General features: G+C 43.1%; 3 protein-coding genes and 1 pseudogene across 6 annotated transcripts; 1 reads left to right on the plus strand and 3 right to left on the minus strand.

Moving 5' to 3' along the window:
• Nucleotides 1-644: 644 nt before the first annotated feature.
• Nucleotides 645-1,733, minus strand: aanat2 (arylalkylamine N-acetyltransferase 2). Its single transcript, XM_047038694.1, has 3 exons — nt 1,565-1,733; nt 1,047-1,201; nt 645-950 (listed from the first exon to the last, which is right to left on the minus strand). The coding sequence occupies exons 1-3, from the start codon at nt 1,728-1,730 to the stop codon at nt 645-647; spliced, it is 627 nt and encodes a 208-aa protein (XP_046894650.1). The 5' UTR covers nt 1,731-1,733.
• Nucleotides 1,734-5,379: 3,646 nt separating this feature from the next.
• Nucleotides 5,380-6,837, minus strand: LOC124479452 (annotated as a pseudogene).
• A 550-nt stretch (nt 6,838-7,387) lies between these two features.
• On the minus strand, nt 7,388-14,368 carry mgrn1b (mahogunin, ring finger 1b). 4 transcript variants are annotated; one of them, XM_047038680.1, is made up of 17 exons: nt 14,026-14,368; nt 13,596-13,714; nt 13,360-13,448; nt 13,100-13,246; nt 12,707-12,824; nt 12,525-12,591; nt 12,337-12,380; nt 12,163-12,210; nt 11,993-12,061; nt 11,625-11,784; nt 11,319-11,428; nt 10,981-11,195; nt 10,250-10,364; nt 10,102-10,147; nt 9,837-9,941; nt 9,517-9,562; nt 9,107-9,235 (listed from the first exon to the last, which is right to left on the minus strand). In XM_047038680.1, the coding sequence occupies exons 1-16, from the start codon at nt 14,111-14,113 to the stop codon at nt 9,522-9,524; spliced, it is 1,581 nt and encodes a 526-aa protein (XP_046894636.1). In that variant the 5' UTR covers nt 14,114-14,368; the 3' UTR covers nt 9,107-9,235; nt 9,517-9,521. The 4 variants fall into 4 exon arrangements, with proteins under 4 accessions (XP_046894635.1, XP_046894634.1, XP_046894636.1 ...); XM_047038681.1 differs by having other exon boundaries at nt 10,250-10,361; nt 14,026-14,367; XM_047038679.1 differs by lacking the exon at nt 9,517-9,562 and having other exon boundaries at nt 7,388-9,235; nt 10,250-10,361; nt 14,026-14,367.
• A 300-nt stretch (nt 14,369-14,668) lies between these two features.
• ubald1b (UBA-like domain containing 1b) lies at nt 14,669-17,728 on the plus strand. Its single transcript, XM_047039175.1, has 3 exons — nt 14,669-14,984; nt 15,310-15,369; nt 16,800-17,728. Exons 1-3 carry the CDS (start codon nt 14,877-14,879, stop codon nt 17,076-17,078), a joined length of 447 nt encoding a protein of 148 aa, XP_046895131.1. The 5' UTR covers nt 14,669-14,876; the 3' UTR covers nt 17,079-17,728.
• The last annotated feature ends 1,354 nt before the right edge of the window (nt 17,729-19,082 follow it).

A 19,082-nucleotide genomic window follows, 5' to 3' on the forward strand; every position in this document is an offset into this window, starting at 1 on the left:
GAGTATGATCAGAGCTATTGATATATTGTTATAGTGGTTATAAGAAAACAACAAGTTACATACAAAAGGATGAGACAAAGCTTAAGAAGCCATCTCATCAGATGATTCAATTGTTTACAAAAATAGAGTAGTATTTGCATTAGATTTAAAGCAGTCACAGTGAGTTTCTAAATTGCAAATTCTACTCCAACACAGATGTTATTATTACAGAGGGAACAGTTGGTATATAGAGTGAAAATGACAAATGGCTGAAACAGGAACAAACCAACTTTTATAGACAACCTATCTCAAGATCTGTCTGCTTGTGTAAAGGGGTAGTCATTTTCTGCTCTTTTATGCAAACACACATATGATACACTTTGCTCATTGCTGCATGGGTCAGGAATGCGGTGAGCTTCTGACGTTAGGGGTCAGAGGCCTCTGCTGCCCAGACTGGTGAGGCTTACCGTACTGGAGCAACTGGAGCACACAGACCCTACGGGTGTATCTGTCTATCTGCCTACCTGCCTGAATCTTGCCTGTCTGTCTGCTCTGGTCAGGTCAGGTAGATCATCAATGCTCCCCACAGTCTATGTTTCTTGGTTGTATTGGTTCCAGTGCCAGGGGTGGTAGGAGTGTGGAGGTTGGCCGAGGGTGGGGAGGGATTAGCAGCCGCTGTTTCGCCGCGCGAAGGCCACCCCCCCCAGCAGATACTCCATCTCCCGGAAACAGAGGTTGCCCACGGAGATGGCCGAGGGGCCCTTCTCCTTGAAGCCAGCCTTGCCGTAGAAGGGCACGAGGAACTCCTCGCAAACGAGCAGCGCTCGGCGCAGACCCGGCACGCAACGCAGGTACTGCAGGTAGCGCCACAGCAGGATGGAGCCCTTGCCCTGCTGTCGACAGTGACGGTGTACTGACAGCACGTGGAGGTGAACCGTATGGGGCTCTGGTACGTGCTGGGTCATGGCCTCCTGTGGAGAGCAAGCACAGGGTAGGGTTAGGGCCCGTTTGTTTTCTCTCAGGTACTGTGCCACAGAACTGAATGAATGGTATAGTGGGGAGCTCACCTGTGCCAGTCTCTCTTTGTCCCATCCCGAGCCAATGATGAAAGCCACCAGCTGGCCCTCCTCGAACCAGCCCAGGGACAGCTCCGGACACTGGCTGAGGAAGTTCAGCACCTCGTCAAGAGTGAGTGGACACTCACCCGACACAGAGACAAACGCTAGGGTTCAAAAAGACAGATTAGGACCTGAAGATGGACAGCGCTGCAGAAGATGCATCCTGAAGATCATGTAAGCAGATTACAGGCAAGGTAACAGATGGCAACAAAAAAAAAGTGTCATATTTTTGCTGTTCACATCTGGCAAAAGACTGAGAGCTACTATATCTGGCGCACAGAAACTGATTTGCTCACTTGTTCTCTTTTGAACATTTATGGAAGCATAAAGCTTTCCTTGAGTTTTATTCAGAAAATAATTTTAATTCATGTTTCATCTTTTAAACCCTTTTAAAACTTGACACACTTTTATACTGCCTACCCCAAGCAGTTTCACAATCAGTGGAAAACCTGTAGACTCCCTCTTACCTTCTCTCTCAATCTCAAACACGCTGATGGCATCCTCTGGGGTCAGGTTCCTGAACTCACTGGCAGGAAGTGTGTGTCGTCGTTGATGCCGGGGGTTGACCACCCGGACAGGGGTCCTCAGAAAGAAGGGCTTTAGGGATGGCGAGCTACTGACCTGCTGCGTCATTGCGGCTACCTCGAACAGTGGAGATAGCAAAAACTGACCCTAGATCTTTGCCCTCTGACTTTCCACTGATTTACGCACTGCTTTGTCCTGTTGGATCTTGAGTGACCGAGGCCAGCTTCTTTGCAAGATGACGGTAGCGATAGCCTGTGATCAAAAGGAACCAGCCCTGCTGAAGGTAGACCTCTCTCTGACTTCTCCGCTCACTAGAAGGCTCCTCTTCTGTGTTGTAGATAAGCCCCGGCCCTCTTGTCTCACCTCCTCCTCTGCTCCTGATCTGTCTCACGCCCCTCCTCTCTCTGTCTCTCTCTCTCTCTCTCTCTCTCTCTCTCTCTCTCTCTCTCTCTCTGTCTCTCCCTCTCTCTTTGTCTATTTCTGGATTTCGAACCCCTCCTCTTTCTTTTTTGACCCCCCCAGTCACACGACTGTGTCTGGAGCTTATGAGCGTAGGTAAGCACTGTCTGCTGAATGTCATTGGTCATTATTGGGCATTGGAACACTGAGAAATACAATTACTCATATATTTGACAAGCTTGCAACCTCTGTATGTTATGTTTAGGTAAGTGATGACATGCACTTAGAGGAAGGAAGGAATCCTCACATTTCCCTCTTTCTGTTGAAATTAGTTTTATATCTGAACAAAATCAAGAAATCTTGTCTCGTGCGGTGAATGGATGACTGGATGATTGTAAAGTCTGGAGGCTTGGCTGCCTGCATGCTCACATGAATGCATGACCTCATCCATCCCGTGATTAGCCCAACTTCAATCTGCTCACCCAACCCGACATGTGCGTGCCCAAGGAAGTGCTTTTGGGGGGCTGACGTGACATGCTTCTGTTGTGGAACACCAAGGGCACGTGGGCTTTGAAGGAACCAAACCCACTGAGAGGGAGATTTGTGTGGATTGCTGTCAGACTGACTTAATGGCTCAAAGAGGTTTAGCTCAACTGCTAATTTAATGAGAAGACCACCTTGCCATGGCTTCTTCTAAACCTGTTTTATGCTCACCTATCCATAGTTCAAGTAAAGAGGGATTAAACAGTTACACTGTGTGAATGATTTGATTTATAATACTAGCCTCAACGGCACTGACAATGGTCATAACCAAGCATTTGTCTTTAGGTTTTTTAAGACTACAACTTCTTCATTTTTTGGCTCACAATCAAGTAATGGGTGGTGATTCCTCCAATTCCAGCAGATTGCTGCATTATCTAAAGAACTGGCCAATCAGAGAAGGAAAACAAAGCTTAATTTGTGACAGTACCCATTGTATGATAAAGCTGGGGTATTGGTTTTCAGTGATGGCTTGACCTCCGCAAGAACCTGTCACCTTACAGTAATGGCTCCATCTGGCTTTTAACACCCAGGAGAGACAGGAAGGTGTTTACTTGTTTACAGCTGATTAGCTCAGGTGCACTCTGAGCAAAATGTGTTTATTGTATTACAGCAGAAGCAAAGAGAGAGAAACATCATGTGCCGTCTTGTCCTATGTCCTTTTTGCTTTATCAAACATCAACAGTGCTAGGTAGTGTGTTGAAAATGTATTTTATTAACTCCCACAGCCTTCCTTCTGCCCGTGTCCTGTTAAGAGGCTTTGTATTGTGAAACTGTGACTCCACAGTATGTTTTTGTGGCAGCAGAGCAGCCAGAAGATTAAACGGTCTGGGTCCATGTGCCATCCACCAAACTAACTGAACAACCTCAGAAATACACACACACATACACACACACACACCCATTGCTGGTTTCTGGTTACAGAGAGTTGGATTGTTATGAGAACTGAGCAAACTACATTAACTTATCTTATTGTCTATATTGCTGATGATTCCCCAACTGAGCACATTCGAGGTAGGGGGTTGAGGTAGGTTGAGGCAGGATGACTGTGGATGTGACATGCTTTATCAAATCAAATTTGATTTGATTTGGTCAGCCCTTTTTACAAGCAATGTCACAGAGGGCTTCACAGATGCCCATAGAGGTGTACTCAAGTAAGTTAGTAAGAATAGAGATACAAGTAAAATATGTGCAAGTGAATGGATGGTGAAGCATCCACATATTCAGAGTGCAACTTGCTTTGTGCTGCATGCTTGACTTGATTCAACATTTAGTCATGCTCTGAGGCAAAAAGGTTCAACAGAAAATATCACCTGATGTAGCTTGTTATAAGAATGCATTTTATGAGGGAAATTTCCTGTGAAATGTCATATGCCTTACGCTAATATACTGATATTCATTTGTAATTCAGACATAATATTCTAAAAAGCCTGCATTATTCTAATTCCACATATGAATACTACTAGTAATAGCAGCAGTACAGTTTATTCTCTTTCTTCTTTAATATAACCCTGTAAGACAGTGACACTATACCAGCTATATTATGAACTTGACCGTGCCTTTGGAACCAGGTAATGGAATGGCACCCCCTGCTGAAATTATTGGGTCACTGAAGCTAGAAGACAGCAACAACCCAGTACAGCGTTTGTTTGAAGCTGATAAAGCACAATGTAAAGGTACCAATCATGGCTCACTAACAGTTCAAAGTAAGAAAGAATCTGACTTCATCTTAAGGGCCTCCCCAGTATTTGGTAGTCGTCTCCTGGTGTTTTGTAGCAACTGACTAACAGTGGATCCTGTGGGGTGGGCCTAATTGGTCAGTGACATAAGTATAAAGCAAGGGGGGGGGGGTATGAGAGTGGAAAGGTCCTGACCCTAGCAGACAGGATAAGTGCTCGTCATTACAGACACACATAAGACCCTCTGCCAGTAGATACATAACTGTAGTTAGTTACGTTTGTTTAGGGTTAAAGGTCCCCTGTGAAAGCCATGTTTTGTCATTAGGAAGAACATTGTAAGCTTTGTTAACCATAGTATTAAATTCATTTAGCAACGCATTATCTGGAGATAAATCAGGTCTGAATCAATTCTGTTTTAAAAAATCACTTCAACCTTTCAGAACGGTTTTATGAGTAGAATACTGCCGAGTAAAAAAAAAAGAAGAATTATCACCACCCCTCTCAATGCCTGCACCTTGGGGACTATTAATGAGAGCCTTTAGGACTAAACATAGTCCTAAAGTACGAGAAAATTGTTATAAAGATCTCCATTGGTAAACGTTTTTAGTCTATGACTAGGCTTAATCCATGGTTAGGAAACTGAGCCTGTGTCTCCTGATCAGAAGTACATTTTTGTCAAATAAACACAGTTGAGGTACTTTGCAATTCATTGTATTTATTGAGTAAATATACAGTACATACAATGGTCTGAATGCATATTGTCCGACACTTTCCTGCCTTTAAATGTAAAACACTATGTCACCTCAACACCTCTATGGCGGTGGCTTTCTAACACAAACCAACTCAGTCAATACATTTTCTATTCACAACAACAAATAAATATGAAGTTTGATATTCTTGAAATTCTTTGTCATTTGCAAAATAAGAAACATTTGAATGTGGGCCTGCTTCTAACAGTTCATAATAGCATCTGTACAGGGGTGTTTCTCTGCATAGGCAACCTAGGCTAGGACTGTATTTCTTTGTACCTTAAAATTAGACTAAAATGCATTCTCTGAGTGATTAATGATGCTAACGTTGCAAAAATCGGACATGATAACCTCCACTTAAAGTGCTTGCTAAATCGTGAGTCTGTTACATGGGAGGCTGTCCTATCTAAGTGGCTGTTCTCTCCTACAGCTGCATCTCGTGGAAATAGCCTTCACAGAAGCTGAGGCAGTCGTCCGGAGTGGTAGGGACTGCCTGGACCTCCTTCCTTCAGCTCCTCCAAGGGGGCCTCTGCCGGTCTGAGAACCTCCCCAGAGGAAACTCCCCACAGTGCTCAGGGTGGCCCAGTGGGAGCGCCGGAGGACATAACATCCTCTCTACGCTGCAGCCAGTGTCACTCACCTCCATGTACCTTAAAGCCTGCTGTGCCCTGACACTTGCCCCATTCCTGTCAGGTAGCATCCCAGCAGAGACAGCTCCATGTCACAGCCCAGGGAGTTCAGAGCTTGGTTGAAGTCCAGACCCTTAAAGTTACTGCCACTCAGCACATCGTCAAACACCAAGGCCCGGTTTAACTCTCCCCTCAGTGCCTCAGGTTCCCCGGGATCGGCTGTCAACACAGGCGATTGTGACCACGTCGTTTCACATCTGACTTTCAGCTGCTTCGGTTTGTTTCCTCGGTGGGTCATTCTGTAGGAGGCCTGACGACTAGACAAGTACGCTTGGGGATCTGGGTTATGTTGGGATCCGGAAGTGGCAAGAGCTTTACTTTGTCTCTGTGTGCTGAAACGAGATGCTGTTTTGTACGTCTGCGCTTGAACACTCCCTTAACAAACATGTCAGCATACTCGGGATCAATTTGCCAGTATCCCCCTTTTCCTGGCTCATCCTTCTACCCGGGCACCTTCTGACATGTTTGTTAAAACACCAGTTGAGTGACAGGTTGTGGCGGACAGAATTCTATGAAGAGACATGACAAGTTGCAGAATATTTTAATATGTGAGTGCACTTGCAGAGAGAATAATGAGTTTCTAAATTGGTCTCATGCAACATCCCCTACTGCTCTCTCATCCTGTGTCAGGTAAACTCTGAGCTCTAATGAACAATCTAATTACAGTGCACTACTTACCTGCCAGCTGGCCTCAGCATGTCTGTAGTAAACAAACGTTTCTGTGATCCAGTTATAAATAGCCGAGAGTGATCTTGTTTTTCTTGCTGGCCTGCATGGCCATGCAAATCAACGTGGCGTCTGAATAGGGGGGCTTCACCTGAGGGTTGGCAGTGTAGTCTACATGTGCTGTAGGTTTAGTCCCTTTCTGCTGAGGCAGGTCACTGCTGTCCTTCCTGTTAGCTGAGGCACTACAAGTAATGAGTCTGCTAAAGCTTCTTGGCATGAATGTGGCAGCAGTATCTCCAGCAAGCTGGCTGGAGGGAGACTCTGTAGCCCAGAGGTGTTAGTGGCACTGCTGGTAGCATCTGGAGCCTGGGAGGCCTTCTAAGCCTGCATTGTGTATGGAATAATCTGGAAGCCAATGAAGGCTGGTTAGGCTGACATCAAGATGCGCTGAGCCATACGTGTAATCTTTGTCGTCGGGTAGAGCTTCGTCCATTTCTCATCGCTTTTGAGAAAATTGGTCTGAAGTCGTAGAACTGTCATTTTAACACAGTCAAAATGAATTTGTTGACATTAGATTTCTAAGTTGTTCAACATTTCTTGTAACTGCACTTTATAATGTAATATAAAAGGCGTAGGCTACATTACATTTGTTCTTTATCTTGGTCAAAGAAAAGCCGATGTGTCGCTCCGGGACAGGGTTTGATACAGAGGCGATCCGCATTCAAAACTTGCCGTTTTCTGCTAATTCCACTATGACTTTACTTGATGGATGATGTACATGAAAGGCAGCAGTTGAGTCTGAACAAATGTGCTGCACGCTGATTGGTTATGAAATTCTCAACCCATTCGGCCCCTCTCTCCTGACACTCTTGAATTGCCCGACTGAACGGCAAGTACAGCTTTTTAGCATCACCTACTGGTAAGTGTCTCTTAGCACAAGGAGCACAAGCAAAACATGTATCAGAATAAACGAATAACAAACTGTCTCGTCAGATGCTCACTTGATCCGGCAAGAACAAGTGCACATTGAAATGCCAATTTTGTGAACATTAATTTGTTTTATTGTTTAACACATGCAGATATACACACAGGGACAGACAAAGATTGAATTTACTGAGAGCCATGAATCACCCAGTCTGGTGTTATCCTGGATACCAGGTCAATAATGGTTAGAACAGGGACAAGGCACACTGTATCAAAGTTGAAATGGCACATAGTCAGAGTAGAGCAAGAGACAAATTAACAGTAGGCTATCCAATGCAGACGCCACTCCATTCAGGAACACATGCAAAAGCTGTCTTGATTATTAATATACAGTTTTACTTCATGTTGCATTGGACAATATACATAACCCCAAAATAATTTCAACAATATTCACTGACAACATAAGACCGTTCAGTTTTGACATATTATTGGTACATGTATCCAAAATAGTAGGGAACCAATAAAGCTCTGGCAAGAACTACACAGATTAAAATCCTACATTTACTTTTTCAGCCAATGTAAAAAAAAAACAGGTGTCATTGCAGTGTATCCTCTACTAGTTATCACAATAACAGCCCAGTGCAACACAGCCAAATCAGTTAGCTATTCAAGGCACATGGATCTATGCATACAGGATGATACTGACAGGACCAAAGTCTAACAGTGCAAGAGTTAAAAACTCCTAGCAAGCATAGATTTAGCCAGGCAACTGTTAACCCATCCTGTAGCTACTGCACATCATTAAGCAGATGCTGGCATTGACTTGAAGCCACTGAAAGACTGCACAGAGATCGTCCACATCTAAGACAAACACACTGGGCAATAAAGTTAGCATAGCATAATCACTTGTTGCAGGGAATATCTTTGTGTTCAGCTGTAGGGATGTCAATACTCCATGGGCCCAGTAGTATTCAATCAATCAGTCAATGGTGATGTACATGTGTCTGTGCCTTTGATCTATAACTTGAGTTTCTACTGCATTGTACACAAATATACAGGTTTGACTACACAGGATTCTAGTACAGGTATAATACATAGATATCACACTATTCAGTATAAAAAGCATACGTGTAGATGTTTGAGATTAGAGGCAACTTAAATTGATCCCATTGACTTCTCGAGGAATTGTAAAGTTCAAAATGATCAGATGAAATGGATCACAGACAAAGTGTTTAAAAAAAGACAGCATGAAATCACTTCAAATAGTGTCATCTGTTTTGAAAAGGTCTGACGTTAACCAGGGTTAACACCAGGTACGATTCCTTACTATTAAACTGCCTAAAAACAATTACATTTTAACAAGGACTCGCTCATTTTCATCGATTAATATAGTTAAGTCGGAATGCTATCCATTAACTCTTATAATATTAGTGTCAAGCAATAAGAATACAATGAAGCCAGGTTAAAGTATTGAAAGTAAGTGTGCTTGAAGCACCACCATATCAGGGTAGTGATAGTCTCTGAAACCCAACCGCAACTTCCCACAAAAAAGCCAGCCCCAACTCGTGCCAGAAACACAAAAAAAAAACATTTCACACACATCCACCAAGGCCAATTTGGGTTTCCCCAAATCACAAAGTACAGTGGGACACAGTAAAAACCTGGCTTTCCTATCCCAAATGCAGTGACTGTGACAGAGATCGCGATGGGGTGAAAGACCCAGACGGTGCTAGCCGATAGCATAGCAGACCAAGGGAGGAGGGCAATGCTTGAGTGTGAGAGGACATGATCCTGGGCTGAGTAGAGGGGCTCAACGGGGAGGAGGGGCGGGGGGGGGGGGGGGGGCGGAATGACTTAGGGGTCGAGCTGCTCATCCTCCATGTGGAGACTGCTGGGGGGACACAGGAGAGGCTGACTGGAGCAGTTGGTGCTTTGACTCTTCAGACTGTCTGTGGACTCGGAAGACCCTGTGGAAACACGGGGGGGGGGGGGGGGGTTTAAGAGGACTCCACGGACCGATCGGCCCTGGGGCGGTGCGCACGTATCAGGGGGATTGGCGCTTTTTCAAAAAAAGATGAATTGCGCGTTTCTGTATTTTGCATGACAGCTTACCAAACATCCAGACCTAATGACTATATGAACATAGAAACCGACAGTCGTTTCGATAGACGGGTCGAGTATGTTACTGAGGAATGGGTTTTAGGTAGTAGAACATAGAGAAGCAGGCCAGACAGGGCAGCCTACATACCACAGTTATTCCTCCATACCAATAGAGCAGGAATCAGGACCTAGAGCTGGCCGAAGCAAGGGCAGAGGAGGGGACAGGATGGTAGGGAATGGAGTGAGGAAACAAGGAAGAACAACAGCACACAGGTTAGATGCGAAGCTAGGGAGCGTTAAAACCTGTGAGAATACCAGAGTAAAGCCTGAAGAATTTGTTTGCCGCAAATGATGAATCACTGACAAGTCATTTGTGCATTGTTTATTTCGCATTCGGGAATTATGCATAGGTTCAGACTAACACACACAACACACACACACACACTGTCCTTGAGCGATGTCTCTTACCTGGCAGAGAGAGGTCACCTGGGGGGTCACTCTCTGTTTTGGTCAGGCTGCTGTGCTCACTGATGCTGTCCTGCAGGATCTCTCCTCCAGAGTGCAGCCTGTCCTCTGCACAAACCAGGAGGATGCGGGGAGAGGGGCGATAGAATTAGACAGAGTATGTTTACAACACTATCTAATCCAGAGAATCCTAACCGTGAGGAGTGAACGCTAACTCGTGGCCTGGTAGTCGTAGCATATGTGCGTCGACGCGGAGCCCGGAACTCACCGTCATCTGGGGAGAGGGAGTCTGCTACGTCCTCAGCTGCTGTGGCCTGGGGCGGGAGAGGGAGAGAGAGCGCAATGTGAGACCTGTGGCGACGGCGGGGGACAGCGGACGGGAGCTCGGCCCCAGAGGGGCCGCAGAGCCGACTCACCTCCGTGGGAGCGGGGCTGCCGGAGCGCAGGGCGTGAGGCTGGCCGTCGGACATCTCCGACAGCTTCTCCTCGTCCTCCTCCTGGATGGGCGAGGACGGAGACCTCAGGGTGCTGCTGGGTGAACAAAACGCACGAGGCGTGGGGGTCAGAAGCATATAGGTTGGGCACAAAGCCCGGGACTGAAAGTGCTCTCTTTCCCTGCGGAACTTGGGATGGGGAAGGTGTTCACTCGTTGGACCTGGGAGAGTGTCTCTCCTGCAGGCTTTGCAAAGTGAAGTAGACGGATTGCCAAGGACGGGCTGACTCATCACTCACAAGCAGGGTGATATACACACATGGGGGGTGGGCCTGCAGATGTAGCAGCTCACAGATTCTCCAAGATGAGGAGTCCTGCCAGCCATTATACAAAGTGATAACAAATCACTGAAGGTGAAGCAATGTCAAATTGAGAATCCAACCCTCTCCTTACACTGATAATCTAGTAGCCTCAGTTTCCTTGACTGATGCAATCCCAGGAAGTTACAACAAAAGGGGGGAATACACTGCACAGCGACATGACAAAACCTAAACAAACATCAACCTTGAATTCAACCTTTTACGTGTACTCAATTTTGCTGACACTTAAAAGTATTGAATCTGCGGGGGGGGGGGGGGGGCGGGGGGGGGCGGAGTCAAAATCACCTTGAGTCACAGGAGGAGTCGCCATGGCTACATGCTCGCCCAGGATTACCTGTCAGGTGACTTGCTGACTTTGCCCTTCTGCAGGCCTCCATCCCCGGAGTGCTCAGGGGAGCCCGGCTGCCTGCCGTCCCCTCCCATCACCCCTGAGAAGTTGATGTCATCATAGAGGGGGACTGAGGGGATGGTGGGAGACACGGAGCTCAGGCCATTCAGCGCCTCCAGCAGGGAGATGGGCTCGAAACCTGGAGGGACGGAGTCTGAGCTCTGCAGTGACAAAGACCAAACATCATCGCACACGTTTTACAGCGAAAAACGACCTTGTTCAGTTCCAAAGGGATGACATGACCAGGAGATCGTGGACGTCCGAAGCGACGGTTAAGGACGTACCGAGTGTTCATCATGGTCCATGCTCTGGGCCAGCACGGGGCTGAAGGACACGGGGGACAGCGCACCGGGCTTCTTCCTCACGGCTCGGATCTGCAGCAGAGCTCGGAAGGCTGAGGGCAGACAAACCAGGCAGAGATCTATGACCATGTTCAAGTGAAGGAACCATCATAAGCACACTATTTCTCTCCGATCTGCTTGAAGTGCATTCGTTAAGTAGTGCACTGCCATAGGTCTGAGGCATGGGGGACAAGACTCCTCTTTGGTTGTACGCCCAGCATCTGGACTGGAAATCCCCTGGGGCCTTACGCAGTCTGCAGATTGGACAGTTGTTGGCTTGGTAACGCAGAGTGTCAGCACAGGAGTTACAGAGACAAAGGTGTCGACACGGCAGGATGAGCGTGTCTCGGAGGTCAGACAGACAAACGACACACTCGTTGCTGTTGTCACTGTTCTCGTCCTCAGATGGCTACAGGGAAGAAAGACGTGAAGTGAAAAATATGTACCGCACTAAATTCATACAGGTTTTCTTCCGATAAAAGCACCTAGACTTTGTTGTGGAAGTCTTTACAAGGCTTTGCTAGGATGGGAGCCACTTTGATTGTTCATGCTGAAGACTTCAAACCTGTGGCAAATGAGTTGGGAAACCTTTCCTAAGTAAGGATTTGGTAGCAAACCTTTGTCTCTTGATTGTTTTTGTTTTCAATCCCATAGATCTCCTGCAGCAGGTAGCTGACACGGTCCACCTTTAACATGATGGAACATGCTGATTAATATTACAATTTGAATAACATGAACACGTTATGTACCCTGTGCACAACAATTGACAAAATCATATTGAACCTACAATTTGCTTCTGCTTCAGAGGCTTGACTGAGAAACTGCCATCGACATGCTGGAAAAGAACAAGACGAGTTTTTAATATTTCATCATCAAACCATTACAACTTTTACAATTCTTTTTACCTATGTCAATATCCTGAATAACCCAAGATAACATGGGCATTGTAACTTTTACTTACTCTCTCAAACGCTGCCAACAGCACATGAGCATGTCCCAGGCAATCTGGAGAAACAAAAAAAGGTTTATGAATAGCAAGATACCCCACATTGAATTTAAAATGCCAAATCTGGCACCTGCTAATTAAGTGTGGTGGTTTGATTGTATTAAATCATGGGAAGCAAGTGTTATAAGATTGGGCCAACCAACCATCCCCTTCGTCAACCACAGCTTGGATTACCATAGGAAACACGCCTCTGTCTAAGTCAAAGTTTAGCTATAGAGGATGTAAAAAAAAAAATAAAAAAAAATAGTCAGAATTGACCACATGTAATGGATCTGTATGGTTAAGTCTAGTTTTAACAGCATTGATATGATATGAAATCACTTACATCTTCCTCTTTCCACTCTGAGAAATCAATTTTGAAAGATGGCATGGAGAACTGCTGGCTTACACCTCTTTTATAGTGTACAGTTTCAGAGACAGTCCCTGGGCCTTTTGGGTTATAACTACAGACAGACAGAGTCAAACCACTCAAGATCAGAAAGAGTCTCATATATTATTATGATATTATTTATATAACAACATATTAAGAGTTGTTTTTTTGCATGAACTTTAATTACTCATTGGAAACAAATACTGTTACATACTAGGGTGGATTGAGGTGCAACAAGAATACAAGAGTAAAAAACTGTAAAAGTACAATTAGGTGAAATGATCTGGCAGCAATGATTCTAATGCTAACTCAATGAAACGACCTTGAGGTGTGAAATGTGTCTCTTACACTGCCATCCCATTGGAGAATTCCTCAAAGGCTTGACAGTACAGGGTGAAAGCCACACGAGCATCAGCATCAAAGGTGAACTCCACACCATACAGAACCTTGGCCTTCCCACCCTCTTCGGTTGGAGTGTCAGAATCATCTTTGTACCTATTTGGCAAGCAGATCCATTGAAATCATAAAGTAGTTGACACTAAAACAACGTGAGAAAGCTAAAGTAGGCATATTGCTTTATGATATAGAATGAAATGAACCCTTCTCACCTGACCAAGCGGAGCGAGTCCTTCCTGATGTTGACCAGACTACGGAGGGTCTTGACAGGTTCGTGGGGTGCTGGGGTCACATATGGAAACTAAGACAAGACAGAGATTACAACCATGCTGCACAGTATACACGGGGTCAATCAAAGTTACTGCTGGATTGCCTCAGTGAATGCTGCATGTAATTGTTGTATTCATGCTTACAAAACGTGATAAAGATCGCGAACGAGTGTCCTTACTTGTACTGGTCTGTTTCCAAGGAAATTGAGATCCATATTCTCTCCAAACAGGTATCCTTCTGGATGTGGAGTGTCAAATTTCTCCCCTCCCATGAAGAAATGGCTGGCAAAATAGTTTCCTGAAAGGCAATGTTACGAAGGTATATGTAGTACGACAATAATTGTATTTTCTCTAAATTCCAAAAAGTAACGACTATAATCGTTTCCTATCGGAGGAGGATAACAAAGATTAAAGATCATTTACAGTAATGGGTTGCATTGTGGCCGATAGCTTTTGTTGTTGTTTTTGGTTTGCCACTCAACTAGTACAATTGCTAGTCTAGCTAGCTAGTGTTAAGATAGCTGCATCAGTCGATACTACAGCTAATGGTAAGGTAGCAGTTTTTAGATAGCTGCGAAACCACCAAGCCAGGAAACATTTTCCACTTACCTGATTTAGGAGGGAATCTATACGCCGAGTTGGCCTGGATATCAATATCCTCAACACCAGCGATTCTTCGACTAAGTATGGAGCCCATCTTGTCGTCGACTAGCTAGCTCGATAGCCACCCGGAGTAGTTTCAACAACAAATGTTTGCTAGCAAGTGGCAACGGAGCTACTTGCGACAGCAAAACTAGGCTATCGAAAAATAAATAACTGTCAAACAAAAACAGTTACTGTCAAGTTCAATTAAATGGTGTAGTCATACATTTTGGACAATCTCTTACTGGAAAACAGGAAATAATGTACACTAAGCCAGGAAGCTTTTGAGGCAGAAACCATTGCAACAAATTATGTATTTCACAATAAATGTCCTTACAATAAAACAAAACACAATATGCTTTAATTTGCATTAGATACCAATCCATTCAGATCGAAAGTTAACTAACTGTTATATAGTATTAACATAGCTGAACAAAATAGTCGCACATAGAAAGAAAATGTCTCGTAAGGAACACTTTACAATCACGTTTTCTAGAACACTTTATTTTGAAACCGTAGACATGAGTAGGAAGATGGTTCCCCTGCTTGTCTAGGTGACGTTTATTGATATTAATTGTGATTGGGTGGAACCATCTATAGAACCCCCATCCCCCCTCCCATAATATCTTACGTTTACGATTTGCTATTGTAAGTTGCCAATCAAGGAGTGCTAGAACGCTGGAGTTTGCACTGTATCCAGCGCAGACACCCAAAAAGGTGTGCCTTTTTGTACATCTGACAAACTATGTAATTGTAAAAGAAAATGAATATTTAAAGGACTGAGCCTAGAAAACACTCGCTGTTCGCTGCGGCTGAAAATGGAGGATCTAAAGCATCAAGTTATGATAAATCAATTTGTCCTGACTGCAGGATGCGCAGCTGACCAGGCAAAACAACTGTTGCAAGCGGCACATTGGCATTTTGAGGTAGGCATGCTAGTCCCCGACATACTACAACGACATCACAACAATTTAATCACACATATTAAGTATATATAGGCTGTCTGGGACAGTAGCCTTCGCTACAGAATGCTACAGAAAATTTCACTACAGTAATTCAGTCACTAGAGCTCTTCAGTCCCTATTGCTAAATGTGAATATGTCCGGTGGGATAGGCAAGTATTTTTGTTGTTTGCAGTAAATTATTGAAGCCCAAAGAGCTTTGTTGTTAACATAGTAAACAGTGTGCTGATTTCACCCAAGTAAAATGGCTGTTTCTCTGAAACTCTTTATTTTGCTGTCAACCTTTAAGACTGCACTTAGTGCCTTCTTTCAAGAAACCAATATTCCATATGGTCACCATCAGCAAATGGTAAGTAGTACTAAATACATCGTTATAGGTGCTGTTAGTGTGCAAACCTCTTTTACACCACCCTGATCAGAACAAAAATAATAACAGTGGCTACGTTGTCGTCCTATGCAGTTATTGCCATAACTCAACCTGCAACGTGATATATTTAGCTTAGACAAAAACATCAAGGCTATTATTTTTTACAAAAGAAAGAAATCACAGACTGCAATAGATAATACTGGCTGTCCTATTTCAGTGAGTGTATTTGCATGTCTTAATTTCTTTCTGGATAAAACAGGTAGACAGGAAACTTTGCCATGAACGTGCCATTTGGCCAATTAATGGCTGATGTTTGATGTACAATAGAGCATTTGTTCAAATGTGGGAATACACAATGGTTACACTTGCATCAGAACACCAAAAACAAGACACCATTGATACCATTTATGCTAAAAACAGATTCCCTATATGCGCAGTTAACTTGTTTACATTAGCTATTATTTTGTACGCCATATTAAACAGTATTGTTTCTGCAGCATATTTGCAGCTTTAGACTTTAGACAAATGCTTCAGCTGTCCATGTCTGTAATGAACCCCTCTTAATGTATTGCTCCGTATCAGAAACTTTTGTAAAAGTGTATGTATTTATAAAGTATAAACATACAAGAAGTGATTGTCCATGTAAGATGAAATATGTCATTGTTAAAGCTGTCAGCCATTTGCCACAATGGCCACTGACCCATTTTAAACAAAGACAGCTTGTGCTGAACTTGGCAGTGTTTGTGCTTTAGGTTAATTGTGCATCATTAATGAGAATTATATAATGCATAAAGGCTACCCAATCCATATGAAGCAGGTCAACTCTAAAGCAGCATCTGGACTGAGCTATTTATACCCACAGATATATTTCTAATGTGAAACCTCTCTTTAAATTCTTGCTGAAGCACGATCAGACTATTCCTCCCCCCACGATTGTCAAAAGTTTGGATTTTGGGGAACCGTTTGTGGTAAATACACTAAGGCCTTCAAACTTTTTTTCATGGTTCTTACTAAGTTGCAGATGCATGTCCCTCTTTAAAATGTTACTGGCACATTGACTTCTCAACTACTACCCTCTGAATGCAAGCTTGTGCTGTTTCTCCCTGTTACACTACACATCACATAGCTAATACATGACGCTCAAAGTGCGTAAACTATCATCTGTGGTGAATAACCCGTTCTTACATTAAAGAGAAGTATTGGAAGCTCTTGCTGGGTAGATGACTGGTAACATTAGTTGCCGGTGCCTTTAAAGGATTTTTTTTTACTCTTGCGCATCCTTTCTGAGATAGCGTTGGTTGGTTTTGAACCAGCCCAGTGTTTGGCTGTGCTCCCCTTTGGGGGATCCTCTGTAGTCTCAGCTGAACGCTGATATGAAGTTAACCATTTCCATGTTTCTCTGCACTCCACAGATGTGCACTCCAGCCAACACACCATCAACACCCCCAAACTTCCCAGATGCACTTACAATGTTCTTTCATCTGAAGGCTTCAGAAAGCTTCAATAGCACTAGTCCCCTGGCCTCCATGGCAACATCTCCCCCTCCTCAGGTCAACTGGGGTCCGAGTCAACAGGGCATGTGGACTGCTGCTCAGCTGCCTTCTCAGGTGCCTCCCCCTGGGTGGCCTGTAGCCGTCACTCAACAAGCCACCAGGCAACAGGCCAGTGTTACCATGGAGGCAGAGAGATGAGAGTGGGGTCTCAGGTTAACAAGAGACCGAAAAAGGCAGTCTACTTGACATTGGTAGTAATGGACTGCTATGTCAAGCAAACTATCAAAGTGAACATGCACTGAAAAGTGCTTTTTGAATCCACAAGCAACCAATTTATTTAAACGTATCTTTTTCAAATGTATTTTTATTATATCATGATAGACCTGTATTTAGAATTCCTCTTCAACAAACCGGTTTACGTATGTCATCAATATTACCATACCTTTGTCTTTTTATATGTGTCTCAAATCTGTCAACGGACTGGATGCCTTTGCTTCTAAGGTTGCACTGCATGAATGACATGGTTTAACCAAATTATGAAACCAAGAATGAATCTGTTATTTCATATTTTAAGCTGTACTATTGTGGTATCATTCTAATTAATACAGAAAAATATGTTTTACTAAATCATGATTAATAACCATTAATTCTTTTATACAGCAGCTTCAGGTTTTTAGAAATTTGTTTCACTTTGGTAGAATGAACAGCAATATGTGTTTGAATATACAAACAGTACAAAGTGAGCATCTGTTTACTCATTCTTTCCTTTTCCTTCTATTGGCAAGGATTGCCCAAAAAGGCTTTAATTCATTGTATTTTCTCAATTTAAATAAATATTCTACATCTTATTTTGTGTGTATACAAATTCTAACACATGTTGTTGACATATTACTTGAATATTATTTCATATTATTCCTATATTACATGCATTACCAGATGGTAGTTTATGTCTAAAAGATGTTTTGGACATTGAGTTAGGAAAACACTAAAGCGATGGCACTTAGAGAATTATTAACCCCCATACTATTTACCGTATGTATGATTGATCTCCATGGTTCAAACCGAAACAGTATTATGGTCACTTCTTTTCTCATCGGGTAAAGATTTGTTTTGTTAGGACAAATCTTTTCACCCACTGTATCATCTGTCTGTTTAGGAAATCACTTATCTTGGATAATATACCATTTATGTTTTCCTTCATAAGCTTCCCTGTCTGTGCTTGTGAACGGTTCATGTTTTCTATATATTAGAAATATATGTTTCTATCTCTCTTTCAAAAGCACCATTTCAACGTCAACATCAGTTTTTCTGCAGTGGTAAAATTCCAACAGCCAGTAACACTGGTTCAAATATTAACCAAAGCAAAAGTGGACTGTGCACTTATCTGCCTTTAGCAATTATTGCTGTTCTGGTAACTCACATGTTCAACCTATTCTTGAAAAAAAAAAAAAACATCATGAAGCATAATGAAGTGCTAACATCAAACTTATTGATCTACTTATTAGTTTACTGAATTATTGTAAAACTTGCAATTAAGTGACCAGTATTACATTCTATAATGTTGTGGTTTGTAAAGGGCATGACAATAGTTGTTTGGAGAACAGCGCACTCCAGTGATTATTTGAAAACAAATATTCATATCACATTTTGATTAAGAGGCTTTTTCGAGGCTTGATTAATTGCCAGTTCTAAAACCAGATTTTTTACTGAAATTGGTGTGTGATTCTACATAAACATTACTGACATGATTACGATTACTGATATAATAATATATACAAATACATTATAATAACAGCAATACATTAATAACAATAGACCTGAGACATTAACACGTCTATCTAGTTATTGCATTTCATATTTCATTATTTATCGTATATAGTAGCCTAACTGTCATGGGGATTATTGTTGTGTAGGCCTACATTATTTAAACGATATCAAATTATTCACAGCAGTCATAAACTAAATATGTTGCATATGGGTGTATGAAGCAATATATGGTGGGCGCAAACACGAATGTTTCAAGTCGTTCATAATTTCAGTTGCTTTATATAAGAAATAAAATAGGAAACATCTTGTTTTTGGGCAGAAGTTAATGTTGGTTATTTGGTTCCCTTAAAATTATTACATACGCATCAGCCGGGGTAAGACAGACGGGTGGAGTTTTGGCATTTCTAAGCACTACTGAAAACTCCCGATCTGGTA

The sequence above is a fragment of the Hypomesus transpacificus genome, chromosome 17, assembly GCF_021917145.1.
Source record: "Hypomesus transpacificus isolate Combined female chromosome 17, fHypTra1, whole genome shotgun sequence".
Lineage (NCBI taxonomy): Eukaryota > Metazoa > Chordata > Actinopteri > Osmeriformes > Osmeridae > Hypomesus > Hypomesus transpacificus.